Source organism: Aptenodytes forsteri, unplaced genomic scaffold, assembly GCF_000699145.1.
Source record: "Aptenodytes forsteri isolate BGI_AS27 unplaced genomic scaffold, ASM69914v1 Scaffold29, whole genome shotgun sequence".
Classification (NCBI taxonomy): Eukaryota; Metazoa; Chordata; class Aves; order Sphenisciformes; family Spheniscidae; genus Aptenodytes; species Aptenodytes forsteri.
The window spans coordinates 2,389,273-2,407,244 of record NW_008794520.1 but is presented as its reverse complement, the minus strand read 5'-3'; the positions used below and the strand labels follow the sequence as shown (position 1 = coordinate 2,407,244).

Genomic DNA, 17,972 nt, shown 5'->3' with positions numbered 1-17,972 from the left:
TTTGGAAAGACCTGCTATCAATCTGTATTCTGTTCATGCTTCGAAAGATTTCTTTGCAAACAAATATTAGGAGGTTCTTTTACTGGGTCTGGGTTTTTTCTTTTGTTCCTTCCTTTTAATCTAGCTAAAATGAAAGACTCATTTTGCATAAAGTGATGGCATTTTTCTGAATGTTTCCTGCTCCTAGAAACAGGAATTATCAAACCTTTTCACACTACCTCCTTACTGGGCTTCTGCTAAGATTTGATGTGCAGAAAGATAATTTTTCTTTCCTGAATTTATTCTAAGGCAATAGAATATTCTGTCATCTGAAGTTACAGTTGTAACTGAAAAAGAGAAAGGGAGGGAGGAAGGATGTGGAATCTTACTTGTCTGGGTTTTTCACTCTGAATGTTGCATTAAGAGCTTTTAATCTGGAATCTGCCTGAAAAAAGGGGAAAAAAAGCTTTGTTAATTTAATGCAGTTAAATCCCAGTGACAAAAAAATCTCAGCCTTCCGGCAGCACCATTAGAAAAAAATTCTGCCTTCCTGGCATATTTAAATCTTCAAACATTGAACAAGTTGACACTAGCTGCCCTGCATGTCACTTTTTTTTTTTTAAAAAAGTCGAAAAACTAAGCTATTTTTGTGAACTAGGATGTAAACAGTAGCCACTAAAATTAAACTGGTATAATCCAACTCCCACAAAAATAGTCCCTTATTAAAGTGTAACACAAATTATGGAGTTAAGATACACAACCCTACATTCTTTTTAGATGAAGCAATTAGGTAACATAAGACCATATGGACAAACTATTTTATATTTTTCAAACCAAATAAAACCGGTGGTAGAGTGACCTCTATATGCTCTTTATTACTAGGAACAGTTCCCCAGTGAAATCAAAATCTTATATATGGTGTTCTCTTATTTTATGACTGGCTTCACAGAAAATGTGATTTGTATATCAGAATAGAGTCATTTTTAATGCAATGTTCTTTTCTATAATAAAGCATATATAAACCTCTACAGAAGAAAGTTCAATACCTAATTAAAAAGGTAATTGGCTACTTTACTTTTTGAGCTGTTGGTTTACCAACGACTGCAACAGCAGTATGGAATCTCTCTAAGGAGGGTTTTCAGGTTTTTTTCAGTTTAATTGAACATTAAACTATGCCATGGGTATTTACTCTTAATGAGACACCAATACAGATGAGATGTCCCAGCCTCATACAAAAAGGTCCCACATCACCACAACTTTTCATTTCTATATGGCATTTTACATACAGCTCACTCACAGCTCATCTACACTGCATGAAAACTCCAACTCAGGTAAAATGGCTGGAGTTTACTTTTGATCAAAACATCCATCTTTTCATTGAGAGAACAATAAATAACATCTTGTGAGGTGTATAGATTTCCTATAGTGTACTCTTTTAGCTAACGGATTGTGCCACAACTGCTAGCAGTAAGTTACTTCAGCAGTACTTGTTAGTGCTGGTATATAACACAGGAATATTTTGTGCACTGTTACAGCCAACTCGGAGCTTGAAGAGCTATTTTGAATTTGACAGTAAAAGGAAGGCAGTGTTTTCCCAAACCAAGAACGGAGTCCTTCCTTTAGGACCCTTTCAGTAGCTTCTACAAATGAGACAGGCGCAGTTTGAGACTGTTCCACCTCCCATTGCATTCGGGCTGAGCAGAAGATATCCGTATTTGAATATCGCTGCAAGTTCCTTTCACCTGGAACCACCTCCATATCTGGAGGACACTTAGGACAGCATCCAAGTTGAGGGGAAAATCAGTTTGTTTCTTCAAACTAGAATGAGAGGTACTGATGGAAATCATGCTAACTTTAGCCATCCTTCTTCCAACCACCGAACAACCAATACAAAACATAGTCCACAAACCGAAAGGTAAGTGAATGAAACCTGCAAGACTGACTGATCTTGGAAGAAAACAGGTTCATTGTCACCACTACGTGAGGCACTCCTCTAAGAATATCTTGCAAAGGGAAGACAAAGGCAGCATGGGGAAGGAGGTCCAAGATAGCACAAGGAACACAAAACACTGCAGTGACTCCAACTCCCAGCCCAGGCTTTACGTTTATTCACAGTGCTCCATGGGCTTGTACGGCCTTGGACCTCCACTGCTCTATCCCCACAAGTCATTACACATGCCAGTTAGATTTCAGGTCATTCAGACACACTCATGTATACTCCTCACACATTCTCTAATGGTACAAACACCACCTAGGTACACTGACATTAAATCAGAGTCCTTCCCTCTAAATAGCTGTTTCACAAAATACTGTATTTATGTTCAAACAGCAGGCACCAAAGCCATTTGAGTTTGTTGGGACAGCATGCACATTCAACAGGTTTACACTTGAAAAGGATCACTTCTACATTACAGTTACAGGGCAAGTTTCTGCCTTTTGTTACAGAGCACTACATGTGTCTGAAGGAAGAGTTCAGAAAGTACACAAGCACTGTGAGGCAGGAACTGAGATCCTGCCAATGCTCAACTGTCTAAGTAGGGTTATTTCCTTCTTGCCATTAACAGCACAGTAACTCCTACACACCACTTTCGAGCTTTTTCACCACACAGAGTTAAGCTGTTAGAAAAATGTCTGTCCAGTCTTAAAAATTGATTTAAGACTAATATGCACAAGCATTTTAGCGATGAATTCCCCATCAAATGACGTAGAGTAGTTTTCAGACAGTTAATTCCTACTATGATCCTATAATCATTTAACTAAACTAAAGAGAGGGGGTATTTTCTCCCCCCTAAAGGAAGGGTTAAAATCCCAAGTGACAAATCCCTTAAAGAATAAGGGTGGGGTGGGAGGGAGGAAAGGCATGATTTAATGATACAGTTGGCAGAGTAAACAAAGTCTCCAACATCAACATTCAACTATAACATGCTACACTGCATTAATGACTAATTTAAAGTTTAGTTAGCCTGGTTCAGACCCTGTGGGACAAAACACACATCCTGCTTTAATGCAGCAGCAGCACATAAACCAGTGGTCTGATTCTAGACTAAGACATGCTGTGAACAGAGGCTTGTCCTCCAGTGTAGTGCTAAATAACCTCCAATCTTGAGGGGTTTATACTTCAGATGTTGAATAAAGGAAAGATGCTTTTCCCCAGGATTTGCAAAAAGTTATTTTTCTTTCCTAAGGAAACAGGAACTGTAAAAAGGAAACTATACACACAATCAAATCCAGAAGGGAAACAGGACTTGCTCATCTCTCATTTAATCTACAATATGGTTTCAGATAGGCAAATATTCTCAGCATTCTGCTATGAGTTTTCCTTCTTACACAAGCCACTGTGGGCACTCCTGAACATACCCTGCCAGTACAAACTTTCTGAACTCCTATGAGTGTAAGCTGAAATAAAGATGTGTTGACTAGGAGAACACAGCTTGAAAGCTTTACATTTTTTTGCATTATGAATACTAGCAAAATGCAAGCCCTAGCATGACGGAAGGGAATTATTGTCAACTTAAGTTATCAACATTAAGTGTCAGTATCAAAGCCCCTTGGACATTGAGGATAAGAGCACCAGTGATTTTCTTCAGCTCTCGCTATTCAGAATAATTCTTCATAATCCACCTAGCTTTCAGCCGTGATTTCGTAAGAGTTGATCATGTTACAATGAAACAAAAGCTTAGTATTTGTCCCCATATAGTAACTTTTCCAGGCACAGCCCAGCAATTTATCAGCTTCTCACAGATTCTCCTTCTGTACAGGCATGCTACCTTTGACCATTTATTCCTGCAAGTCTTCCACCAGTTTACACAGCCACCAACTCAGTGATGTCAATGGGGATAGTACTACCTCAAGACACATTCCACTAAACAGTTAAGGGGCACCAAATCCATCTGTCTTAGTCCCTTTCAGCAATTTATCCTTGTAGAGAAGTCTTACAATTCAGACCCCTTTGCTTGCTTTTTTTTTTTTGACACCTTGCATCTCTTACCAGGCTAAATCTGACACCCATCTTTAAAATGAGACTAAACTAAATTGACAACATACAAAAGCACTGCTATGAACTCAAGTTCATTAGTTTTAAAGCTTATAAGGATCATAATTTTATATTACTAGCAGAATTACAAGGCTGAGCATCAAACATAGGCACATACTAACAAGCCTGCTAGAAAACTTAACTGAAGTCTTACCTATTACATGCTAAGAACATCACTGTATTTCGTAGTTACAAGTATACATAAAGCAATGCCTTTAGCTCATTCTAACAGCAAACAGCCTTTCGTAAAGAGCCTAAAACACGTTTGTTGGGAGTATTTCTGTGTCACAGCAGTCATGAGACAATTACAGTAATTACCTTTAACTGAAATCCGGTCTCATTCACCATTTCTTTCCATCCACCTTCCTAAAAATACAGGAAAATAAGGTTCTGTTAAAGTGACTTAAGAGTGCCACAGCTTTTGCAAGTCCCTATATCTGAACCACGTCAGAGCTGAAAGGAGAAGAGCAGCTCCAGTAAACCTGGGTTCTGCCTCAGCAACCCTCCCTATTTCAAGAATCTGGGTTAAGAATAACATGTCATTATGTTGTGCTTCCATACCAACTTCCCCAAAAAACTCTCTCCTCTTCACTATGTGTCAGTGTGCTCAATGACCTCATTCTATCAACTGGAGGCAGGAGCCACACACCTTTGTTTAAGGAAGTAGCTCGGCTCTTTAGAAAGAAGGGTAGTTATCTATTGCCTACTAGATTATCAGCAGCTCCAAGGACCTGTGCAGCTTGAGGCAGCGTGCGTACAGAGAACATACAGGCGATGACTGATGCGATCAGTTTACAGTGCACACACAGTCACCTTGCTCACATGTAGTGGTTGGCTGTCCACTGCTTTCAGCTCCCATACGATGGTTCATCTACGTACTATACTGTGCTGTGGTAAACGTATCAGCTCAGTCCACTACTGGGGAATCTCTGATCAAAGCACAGAACAAAGAAACGCCCAACATCTCCTGAAGTTGAAAACTGCAGAATGCAATGCTCTAGCTAACAATCGGATCACAACTTTTGTGATAACATATGAACAGATCATGATTCAAACCACAATGCTAAAGAAACTGTGGATATCCAAAAAGCGAATTGGAAGCCAGTACTGTCTCTGCAGCCAGCAGTATAGCATGCTAGCTATTTCAGGTTTAGTCCTAGGGAAGCTTTCCCAACCAGCACACGTTAAGTTCCCAATATGCTGTTCCAAAGAGGTGGAAATTCTCTCGTAGGAGCCTTAAAACTAGACTGGAAAAAAGTCATAAGGTACATTAGAAGGCCAACTGTACAAATGCAGGGGGCTGTTAAGAAGCTTTTACACGGACAAGCCTTTTCCACCTTAAGTTTATTCACTTTGTCTATCCTTCTCCCAGACACAGAGCAAGCTATGGGTCAATGGGAGGGAAGAAGAGCAAAGGACATTATCTTAAAAAAAATAATCACTAAAGAATGTATTTAGAAAGCACATCACTTTACTATACCTGTGTTAAAAATGAATAAAAGATTTTGTCTTGGCAAAGAACAGGATGTGAGGCCACACGTAACAAGAAGTTTTCCAAACCGATTCTTCTTCTTTCCACAAAATCTGGATCCATATTATCTGCTGACAGCTTATGCCAAACAAAGTCAGCCTATTTAAACAGAAAAGTGTTAATAGTAAATAAATAACAAACAATACAAAGCAAGCTGCAGCCTCAGCTTCCTTACCCTTTTTTCTGGCAAAGGTGGAACAACAATATGTGGATAGGTAACTGACAAATAATTCCTCAACAACTCAAATTCACTGTAACGTCGCCACAGGGAATCCACTGGGGCACACTGTCCCTCACTCTGGGACTCAACAGCTCTGAAAGATAAAATAGCAAATTTGAGCATTAGTAAGCTATCGCCTTCTCCCTCGTACCATCAGTACGACTACAGCAAAGGCCCTAAAAATAGCTACCCAGTAATGATTACTGCATAACTTGCCCATAAACTAACCTAACCTTAATTAATTTCATGTCTACATACTTCATTTAAAAATATTTATAATTTCTGCCTGATAGCACTCAAATTTTCTGCACATGCCAGGAACACAGGAAAAGTCAATACATTTTCAGCACACCACAAACAAACAGGTAGGTCACAGTCAAGTAAATAGTCACACAAGCAACTTAGTTCACATCACTACAAAATTAGACATATTTCTCTTGGAACAGTGCTAGGCTCCAAGCCAGCACAATTTCATGAGCAGCTGAAGGATACAGAGTACAAGAAGGAATTTACTATTCAATGGGAAAGTCTTCCCTTCAGAGGATAAAAATTGTCTTGCCTGCAACAGCTGGAATAGTTAAAAATATAACTTTAAAAATATTAAGAATTTTTAAAGGATATTTTTATAAAAACGTAGCAAACTTCAAAGCACTTCCAATTTTTTTTTGTTCAAAGTAGTATCTTTTTATATTTAAGGACTAAGGATATGTAGTCTAACAAACTAGCTAAAGATAAGGTAAGCAGGTACAAAATTGATGCATCTGAAAAATTTGTTGAAAACTTAAAGCCAACATCATCTAGCAAGGGCTTAAGAGATTTTATGTTACTATAAAAGGAGAAATCATGGAATATTATAGGATTGAAAAGTAACAAAGACCTGAAAAAAACCCATCCTTCATACAAGACATTTAAAGCAACAGAAATACCTTGCAATATCATCAAATAAGCATCAGGTCAGCAACACTTCTTGGCAGTTACCATATGCCAGAATAAGCACATAGAGAGACTTAACACAAGGCACTTAACAGAAACCAGGGATGTCCATGCCTACCTTGGTTCTTACATTAAGTGACTAATTAGCATACAAAGCACTGGCATAAACCTACATGAAACAACATTAACTATGTTATGAGATTATCAAAGAATAGTTGAGGTTGGAAGGGACTCTGCAGGTCTGTACTCCAACTCCCTCGCTCAAAGCAGGTTGCTCAGAGCCACGTCCAGTTGGGTTTTGAGTATCTCCAAGGACAGAGACTCTACCACCATACTGGGCAACCCATTCCCATGTTTGACCACCCTCACAGTAAAGAGGTTTTCTTACATTTAAATAGAATTTCCTATATTTGAATTTGTGGCCACTGCCTCTTGTCCTCTCTCTGTGCATCACAGAAGAGTCTGACTCCATCTTCTTTACCTCCCCCACAAGGTATTGATACACGTTGCTAAGATTCTCTGAGCTGCCTCTTCCAGTGGCTGAATAACCCCATCTCTCTCAGCCTCTCCCTGCACGTCAGACGCTCCAAGTCCCGAATCATCTTCATGGCCCTTCACTGGACTTGCTTCAGTATGTCCACATCCTTCTTGTACTGGGGAGACCAGAACTGGGCACAGTATGTTATGAACTACAAGTACTTACTCATATGATACTCAATAGAATAGGGTACTACATTATTTCTTCCAGCTGAATTCAGGCTATACAGTTCTTGAATTCCTAAGAACTTTCTGGAGTAAAGTTTTGAAAACATCTGAATAGTACACAAATTATTGATTTTTTTTTAAGCTGTAAGGTTGGATTTCTAATGACCTTACTGAAAAACAAACAATCCTGCCCCAGAGCAGCCCCAAATATTTGATACGCTTAAACAAAATACAAGAAGCCTCTGTCATCCATTTCTGAACTCTCATTAGAGAGGAACAGCCTTGCTATATCCTCGTTTAAAAAAAAAAAAGGATGGTTACATCTTGAGGGTGAAGTAACGTAATACAGAATTATGCAAAAGGAATTTTATTTAAATGAGTAAGGCAGAACATTTTCTGTATATCTATCCTTGCTTGTGGAAAGGTCATTTATTCCAGGTGACTGAATTTGTAGGAAAAAAATTCACAAGGAGAAAGAAAAAAGGATGTATTCATAAGCATTCAACACAAACTGCTGCAGATTAAAACTGTTTGAGACTGACTTAAGGAAAAAGAAAAAAAAAAGGTGAGCACACTGCTTACAGCCACTAAATAGCACTGCCAACATCCCACAGAATTCTTCCCTATTAGAGTATTTCGATTCAACAAAGTTGCAACTGCAACCACAGAGTTTTGAAGAGGGTAAACTCAGCTTAGGGCTGGGCTGACAAGCTGTGCAGCATTCCTCCCTACACGAACGTTGCACAATTTAAACATTTCAAGAACACTTCAGCTAAAAGCAGGTATCTAGCGATTGTACTATTGCTGAATTAGAGGTAAATTTAAATAGATAAAGAATTAAGCTACTATGCCCCAGAAGATTAGTTGTTTAGTTGAAAGCTGAAGGCACAAACCTCACTTTCCTAAAGGAGAAACTCCCAGCAGGGTTTGGTAAACAATCTGGCCATTCAAGACACTCACATAAAAGTACTTCAACGTTAGAGATCCTTTTAATCTTCCAGCTTCAGCAGCTATCAACCAGTTGCACTGACTTACACCATGGGTTTCAAGAGCACTATTTCTGCATGGGTTACTATCAACCCTTAAGCAAGACTGCCACCATCAATACATCATAGGATTATGTGGACCCTGTCTGAGAACATACTGCACAAGCAAACATGAATAGGGAAACAAGAAAAAACAGGCCAGGACTGCCCTGAGAACCCAACTACATCCCAGGAGGACACACCTGTGCTGCAGATATAGATGCTTCTGCACCAGCAGGAAGACACCAGAGACTCAGCTAGAGCTAGGCAGACACATTGCACAGAGTGAAGCAGACTGCAGCCACCCTTACTCTAAAGGCAGGAAGATTACAGATCCAGATCTCAGATCTGGAACAAGGCATTCTCCGTAACATAACGGATGTTCTATCAGACAAGAAAGACAGGAAGAAAAAAAAACCTGCAGGATGCATTTGGTCCATTGCTATTAAATGTCTCTGTCACTCCTATGCATAACCATTTCCTGGCCACAGCAAACGTAACCCTGGGATTGGCACAGGAGTTGTGTTTAACTAGCTCTTCTTTCCCGTTCTGATTTTTCTGTAATAGGAAAGTTTCATTATTCACCTTTTTTTTTTTTAAATTTAACTGAAGATTAAGACTGACTGCATCACCTCGTAACTAGAGGCAAGCTAGGTATGCACACGCTACTGACAGTTTACGGCAGCCTAACACATTTCAGACATACAGCAGAGTTACAGAGGCTTAAGAAGTTACCACCAAAGGTAAACTGCAAGAATGGTTCACTTTATTTTTTAAATATCATTCTTATTTTTCTTGTCAATATGAGCCCCTAAGGAAAAGTACTGCTAGCTGCAATTATTTTTCATCTCCACTTAACTTATTCTATGGGCTTACACTGCCATGGGCAACTTCAAATATAAAGTTTTCCACTTCCTGAATACGAAATACTTAGAAAAGTTCATTTGGCTGTTTCATTTCAACACAGCATGTACTTAAGTGTTGTCTTCTGCCTCTACCCCAATCAATTCCCAATGCAGTGCAAGTCTGATCTTATATTTATCACTTTCTGAGTAACCTGTAACATCAATGAGGTCAGCACAAGAGAGGAATGAAAGGGAGTTTATCTTTCAAGGAAGTTTCTGGTCCAGACACTCCTACTCCATTTTCAAGTGCAATTCTGTAGAAATACAGCTTCAGAAGATGTTAGAAAATAACTATCCCAAATTTTGGTAGTATGCATTTGTAAGTGGCCTCAATATAGCACTCTCACATCAAATACAATTACAGTAATATACATTAGTAGTATAAAGTTAGGTAGCTTGTCTTCCATAGTTGATCTGCCTTAACTCATCCTGCTTTGGCTTGCCATTCCTCCACACCCATTTTTGCCAACTCAGCTTTATCGCGTAAAAGTTGATCTGTATTTTTCTTAGAACTCCCAATACCTGCAGTCAAGAGTCACATTATCATTTAATAAGTTTCAATAGTTTTAACACCACAAGTGTGAGAAAAGAACTAAAGAATAGTGCTCTGCTACAAACTAACAGGAGAAAAAGAAATGAAATCAAGAATGTCTTTAGAAATTTAAAAGTGACTTCACAGATTCAAGTCTGTTTGGCGAACTACATATACTCTACTTCCATAGTACAGATTACAGGTTAGAAGAGAATGGACTTATATTTCACATTCCTATGCTACAAGTATTGAAGAAAGGCAAATACACGAATAGGATTATCACATATTTTAATAGCGTAGCAGTCCATTTATCATTTGTAAGGGTTCAGGTCACCACACCATCAGTAAGATGTCACTGTAAGAGATGACAGCCTTCTGACAAGGGAACGTTCCAGTGTAAATTACGCTCTTAATGCTTCATGACTGTTTTGCAGAGTTAATTATAAACTAGAAGCAGCAAAGACCATGTGGAGCCTTAATTGTGCAAAAAAATTTCTCCACATGTCTGCTATATCAGCTTTGTATTTGTCAGAATTAACAGAAACACATCAGTTATTTAAAAAACCAAAAAATACAATAATCAGATTAATAACATCTCAGTCCACACATACACACAAGTATCAAGCAGAAAATTAAACAGGAACCAGAATTTTTAAAAGGTCATCTAGGAGTGTAGCACTTCAGCAGGGAAGGACCACAACTTTATATAGAGAAGCCTAGTCCTACATCAGAACAAACCACTACTACCCACAACAGAGATGCAGGCACCCTGTTACTTCAAGTTTTACGGCCACAAGGGGCATCAAGAACTCAAGGCGGAAGGAAGCAGACTGCCAGACCAGATCATGCCACTCACCACATCTTCCCTGCCCACACTGCAAGAACTAAGGAAGTTTACTAGACCTAAAGCCTACTGTCAATGTATTCTGACAAAGCAGATCGGTGGACAACAGGCTAGGCTTCCCTAAGTCTAAGTTAATCAAGCTTTACAACCCTTATGAGGGACTGTCCTGGTTTCGGCAGGGATACAGTTAATTTCCTTCCTAGTAGCTGGTACAGTGCTGTGTTTTGGATTTAGGGTGAGAACAAAGTTGATAACACACCGATGTTTTAGTTGTTGCTAGGTAGTGTTTACACTAGTCAAGGACTTTTCAGCTTCCCATGCTCTACCAACTGAGAAGGCTGGAGGTGCACAAGAAGCTGGGAGGGGGCATAGCCAGGACAGCTGACCCAACCTGGCCAAAGGGATATTCCATACCATGGGACGTCATGCTCAGTGTATAAACTGGGGGAAGAAGGAAGGGGGGGACGTTTGGAGTGATGGCGTTTGTCTTCCCAAGTAACCATTACGCATGATGGAGCCCTGCTTTCCTGGAGATGGCTGAACACCTGCCTGCCGATGGGAAGGAGTGAATGAATTCCTTGTTTTGCTTTGCTTGCATGCGCGGCTTTTGCTTTACCTGTTAAACTGTCTTTATCTCAACCCACGAGTTTTCTTTTACCCTTCCGACTCTCTCCCCCATCCCACCGGGGGGGGGAGTGAGCGAGCGGCTGCGTGGTGCTCAGTTGCCGACTGAGGTTAAACCACGACACAAGCCTCACATTATACCCTGAAGAAAAAGATTAAATTACTTCAACCTTGAAGGTCAAACCTGCCTGCGTAGTTTGTTCTTTTTTAAAGAGACTGCATCTGATACAACTGCCTCAATGTAGTCTGTGTTAAGCAGCCTGACATTATTTCTCTTCTCAGATCATACTGACTTCCTTTATTCTAACACGCATTTATTCTCACTGTCTTAGAAGTGCAAATGCTGCCTTTTTTGGTTGTAGTTGTTGCTTTTACCTTTATATAACACAGTTCTTGTTTTGGGTGAAAAGCAGTTAAGAGACAACAGGTAAAGGGAGAAAATGTGACAGCAAAACAGGTAGATAGACACTTGTCCAGAGAAATGTCTGGATGTTCTTCTTTGCCCAACATCCCATTGCAAAAAGCTGCACCTCAGCAAGAGTCTGCCACCACACTGCCCCTTCCCTGCAGGATGGAAATCCCTTGCTGCCTCTGCCACTAGCAGCACCTGCTCTAGTTGTTTTTTTTCAACAGGCTGTGAAACTGCAGTTTAGTGAGTTTTAGTGACCGGAGAGGGAAGACAATATTTCAGGAGGGCAGCTGTGCAGTGCCCAACAAAGCTATGCTTTTTAAATTAAGACACATTTTTAAATTATTAATATTAGTTTAAGATTCCCTTTTACACCCAGGCTTTGATAAAGTAAAAGCAGCCAGATTCTGCTCTCTAGAGCACGCAACACTGCAGAGTTGGGTAAAGGGAGGGAGCAGCAAAGTTCTTTGCAAAGCTGTGGTGGGAAAGTACTGTACAGCCCTCAATTATGAGCCTGTATCCACACCACTGCCTTTTAAATGGAGTAATAAGAGTCTGAAACTGCATGGATGGATTTGGGACAGGCAAGCAAGATGAGAGAATTTTTTTTTTTTTTTTAGTCACACCAAAAGTGTCTCCACCTGGTTACATATGAGGCCATAAAATATCACCAATTACAAGAGCATTTCTCCCCAGGAACCCCGTTCCAGAAAGGAAGTAGAAATCCATAAGGGTACTCATTACACTTAATACCTTCATTACCGTCTAATTTTTTAGACCACATTATGAACTCCACCATTAAATGCAAGTACTGCAGACCAGTTTCAATTAAGATTATAATCACTTGTTGACATTCAGTCAAACTTCTCAACTTGTTTTGGTTTTAAAAACACAATATAATACTTGTACAGTCTTCAGGCAGGAAAACCATATGTTTCCCCTCTAAGTACAGTTTTAACAATGCAAGTTATTCATCAACTGAACCAACCTGCCTGAAAAAAAAAATTAAAAGACAAAATTGAAACCTTCAGCTTTTACGTTCATAACTGATGTTATTATAAGCGATTAGAAGATTACATTACTCCAAAAGTCACGTTCATTTGCCTTAATTCAAAGTGCCAACGTGAAAACTTTAGTCCATCTAATTAACCTCTTCCCATTTCCCATTTAAAATGAATTATCTTAAATGAGCCACTAAGCAATTCTGAATGCAATAAAAAGAGGAATGGCTGCAAAATATTAAATCAGACGAGAAGGAAATACATCGGTTTATTTCCTTGTAAAAGCAATCACCTCTTCAATCGCAGAAGCAGTAACTTTGCTTTCAGTCTTGGACCTTCCAGTGTATGTGAAGTGACACTTCCACTCCCCTACAGCGGACAAGGTTCACTCTCTATGTAGAGGAATACCATTTTAGAGGGCTGGGCAGCTTTTTCCATTAGATATTTAGAAATGGTCTCTGTATTTAGGCCCCTCAACAGACAGAAGAGCAAACATTATAGATCAACTACGTGCTTTGTAAGACACCAGAAGTTACCTGGCAAGCTGTATGACAAAGAGGCAGTTCTCTTGCCAGAAGATTTTTCACAGCCAGATGGGGTTTTTTTGTTTTGTTTGTTTGTTTTAATACTGTCACCCAGTTTGCTGTATTTAACTAAAATATACATCTACTAGGCAGGTTAATGATTCATAGTATCGATTAAGTAAAAATCAGCAGTAAAGTAAGTTTTCAACTCCTCCGTCTTCTTTCACCTCCTGACTCTCCCCTGTTTAAAGCTCATGCTGAATTCAGACTTTCTTCCTTTTTTCCTAATATCTCCTTCGGAGGGAGCAGACAAGTCTTCCTGACTCTCAATGACCAAAATCTGCATTTTGTTGTTTTATCAGAAGACAACATACCTCTGCGGGCATTCGTTCTGTGCCTCTCCCCAGGAAACGCATGCCTGGGCTCTTCACCTAGCCCAATATGGAACAGGAGACTTTGGGAAAGGAACTCAAACAAAATGTAACAAAGGAAAAACTCCTGAAGTCCCATGGTGTAGCACTGCTACCACTGAACTGTGACCTGGCTGGCTACTGATTTCCAAGTTCACTTCTCTCACACAAACTTTCTTTAGAAGTCCTTACACTTTGGATGGGCAATCCAAGGTCTTAAGGGAGAACCAGGTATCACTCATGTCACGATTTAACTAACAGAAAACTTTACAAATACTGAAAGCAGAAATAAGATTAGTAACTTCCGCAGCTGTACTGGGGGAGTAACAAGGAAATATAGTGAGCAACCCTGTCAAACTACTTCAAAAGGAAGTAGACTTGTAGGGCTAGAAACCAGGGGTCCTGCTACAAGGTAGTCAGCTACCAGGCTGCACAAAGTTGTGTTACTTTTTCCTAAAGCCACATTTTATAAAAAAAAAAACACACCACCACCACACACAACCGAAAAACCCACACTCCAGTCATCATATTGTGTGACAAGGAAGACCAGGCTAGAGATCTGAAAGTCAGCAGGCACAGAAGCAAAGTTAACTAAATGGAAGTGTCCTATGAGTACAGAAGAAATTGTTTACTTTAAAGGAGAACAGGGAAAAAAAGGTATCCCTGTATGTTCTATAATTACAAGTCCATCAACACAGAGCACTTAGCTGAAAGTTAATCAGAATGCAAAGCACCTCTCTGTCATGAAAAACAAAGGGTACAAGACCAGGAGTCAAATTCTGGGTTTTATACTATCTCAGTTTTTGTAGTTTCATGCAGACTCTGGTATAAGACACAGCTGCCTAAATTTCTAACAAGCAAGCAAGCCTGAATTTAAGTGAGGTCCTGGGTATTTGCAATTTCCATTACAGAAAGCAAGTGATATGCTGAGCACCTGCATCTCAAGAAGGAGTATTTAGCTACACATCTTAAGTATAGGAATCTGTACTTGCCTTAATGCCATTTCCCACAAAGAGGTGGAAGTGTTCCTCTGTTCTCACAGGGAGAATATAAAAACTAAGTTATTTTTAAATAACTGTATAGTTTAAGAGAAGCTGTGAAACAAACTGACTTCAAGACTAATTGAATGGAAATAGCTCACCACAGAAATCTACTTAGCTAATGCAGAAAGGTGTAAACCAAGAATAAAGGAGATGCTTTTAGGAAGCACGACCCTTGGAATTTGCTGAGGCTCTGCAGTCTACAGCAGCGGAGTTTGTTTTGTCTCAAAGAAGGATATCTATGTGGAGGTGTAATATCACTTAAAAAATAAACAAGAGTCACATGAAAGTGTGAGACTAGTAATAAATCTTTTCATTTTGAAAAGAAAAAGAAGCAACACCATCACTTGCATTTTGAAAACAGTTTCATCAGCACTAGTGAAACTAAGGTGTTAAAAGTTTAGGTACTCAGCTCCTGTTCTGTAACAAATATACAGTGTTTGTAACTGCATCCATCTTGTGTCTCTTACTCACCCAGATGCATGCAATTCCTCAATTCAAATTGAAATTAAATCCTAGATAGCAGTAACAGTGGAACCCCAGTTCACATAAACATAATGCAACTATTATTAAGTGGTCTTCCTTTTATATTACTATAAACTGAGTTGTAATCTTCAGCTACAAAATATCCTATTACCCACAGACAAATTGCTGTGAAGCCCACCTACAGCTACAGGCTCAGCAGGAAGCACATTTAATAGTCAGCAATTATATTTATGCAAGAAATTTTGCCTTCTCAGCAAAAGGAATAGAGAACCTATTTTATTAGAGATATGACAAACCCACATTTTCAATAGTTCTGTGACAAACATGTAATTGGTCTTGGTATTTGCTGACCACAGAATAAAATAAATCTTAATGAAAGCAAGCAATCTGGGCAGCAAAATACAGTTTTGCCACTATGAAAGAACCACTGGGAGAGATCAGCAGGAGTGAGTCTCAAGTAATGTAAGGATGACTGGGAAAGGAGATGCAGTCAGCATGTTCTGAGGCTGCATAAAGATGCCCCCAGAGTACACTTCACATCACAGTTAGACACCAATGATGCTGATTTTCTTCCCTTTTCCTTCAGAAATATCATTAAAAGAAAAATAACATTACTTATGCGAGAGGATGTGATCTTTAATATCAATACACTGTAAAAGTATTTTTTTTAAATATCTGAGCAACTGCCAAAGAGCTACAATATTTGAAAAATATGATGTACATCTATTTGGGATTTTATTCTTAAAGTTTAGCAAAATACAGTAAATGTATCCCAGCAGGTCTGCAGTTAGTATGACCAGTGCATCCCTTCAACAGTTTAACAAGTTAAGAAGCCTTTTAACTAGTAACTAGAAGACTTATGTGATAGAATTACAATTTGAACTCTTCAGAGCCTTTGCAAAATGCAACTGCTTTGTTTCAGAACGTTTTATCTGTACAACAGATCATTCCCGAGGCAAGGCCCAAAGGTTAAAACTCTTAATATAAAGAAGAGAGAGACAGAACTCCTAATAAAGTCTAATTTTGAAATTCTTGCTTCAGCTGAGTAACATGACCTTGCATAATAGGAATCATCTGCGACTGTTTGGGAAGTAACTTTAAGTTAGAAGATATTTTAAAGCTTTTTAAGTATTGAGTAGTGAACAAAGCTTTAAATTGCAAGTTGTCTTTGTGGTACCAAGCATGTTTACCATAACTGTATTATTCATCTTGCTAACACAGTAAGATTGAAAGCAATAAGTTCTCCAGTGAAAGTTCAAGCTACTTTGAAGGAAGGAAATAGTTAATAGTTAATTAACCCTAACCCTTAGAGCATCTACAAGGGGTATGTGGTGATCAGATCAAGCAAAACACTTGAAATATTAGTGGAGCAGTAAATTTTGACCACATGACATAAGTCATGAGACTTCTTTATTTTCTTGTGATCCCAAGCAAGCCTAACCATTACTTTAGACCACAATGCACAGCCCCTCTCACATACAAGCTGCACATACAACCTCATATATAGGTATATACATTTATCCAACCTGTGTCTAAGAAACAACCAGGCAGTTGTTAACACCATATTAAAGCAACATCTTTCAAGCACACATTTTTCCACCTAGCTCCAAATGAAGAATTACAGAACACAGTTACATACCACCAGCATCAATACTGAATTGGAGATCAGATGCCACTTTTTCATGGGAAAAGATCCTCCAGAGTAGGTTGATAATCACATAACAAATCATAAACAAACTAAATACTCTCATCAACTGTACCTTAATATTTTTTTGGGGAAGGAAAGAGAACCTGTTTAGAATGGCACATCCACATACTCTGAGAGGGAGCTCTTATCACCCACCTTGTCTCAATGAGGTAAGCAGTGTATGTTTCTTGCATGTTCATGGCATTCCTCCCAGTCCGTTTTTCTGCTTCCGAAACAGTTATTTCCATTTTTTTTGCCAAACAGTCTTCCATCTTTTTAGAGGAGGAAAATAAAGATTCACGTAACATTAGCCACACAAGGCAAAGGCTACTAACCCTGCCTCCCCTTCTCTAACACCACATTTGTTCAAATAAGACAGGTCTCTATAGGATAAAGGCTTTGGCAGGGCTTCATTTTATACCCATGTTCTATATCACATTTGCAAATCAAAATAGAAAAACTCCTTTCGGAGGAAAAAAAACCAAAGTCAATAAATAGACAACTTTGGATACCAAAAGCCATCACGAGCCAGGAAGATACAGAAAGGAGAAATATTTTTCCTTACAGGTAACAAAGTAACCTTTTTTAAAAACAACCAAACAAACCCCTGCACTTTCTACCCAAACACTTCCCAACTATGGTGAATTCCTCCTCAGGACACCTGGAACACACATAACCACCTCTCCCCTTTCACAGGAAATGGAATACATCCAGACTGAGATGTTTTTCTTTTAATCTCTCAGAGGAGGATCGTTATCTTTTACACATTGGTGGGCAGAAGTCAGTCAGGACCTCACACCCACCCTGGAAAGGCAGCGCTGAATTGAGCAGGAAAGGGGATTTATTTGTGAAATTAAGGGGAAGGGGGAGACAAATTGAGACGATAATTAACAATAAATAAAAATAATAATCTGGCACTAGGGATGAGGGCAGACGGTGCACAAAGCCCTCTGACACCGGCCAGAATGGGGCTGGAAGGATAACCCCACAGCTCAGAGGGTCGGGCTGCACAGCTCTGCCCCGTGCTCCCCCGGGCAAGGGCTCGTCCCACCTGTAGCCCCTTCCCGCCGCGGCGGGCAGCGCG

At 39.4% G+C, this 17,972-nt stretch overlaps 1 protein-coding gene across 1 annotated transcript in view; it reads right to left on the bottom strand.

Moving 5' to 3' along the window:
- Positions 1–17,160, bottom strand: part of SNX4 (sorting nexin 4) — a 34,966-nt gene extending 17,806 nt beyond the window's left edge. Inside the window, exons 1-5 of the mRNA XM_009290993.1 lie at positions 17,045–17,160; positions 5,719–5,857; positions 5,493–5,642; positions 4,331–4,378; positions 369–424 (exon numbers count right to left, since the gene is read on the bottom strand). Coding sequence (XP_009289268.1) covers positions 369–424; positions 4,331–4,378; positions 5,493–5,642; positions 5,719–5,857; positions 17,045–17,160 — 509 coding nt within the window. The remainder of the gene's footprint in view (positions 1–368; positions 425–4,330; positions 4,379–5,492; positions 5,643–5,718; positions 5,858–17,044) is intronic.
- Between the last annotated feature and the right edge of the window lie 812 nt (positions 17,161–17,972).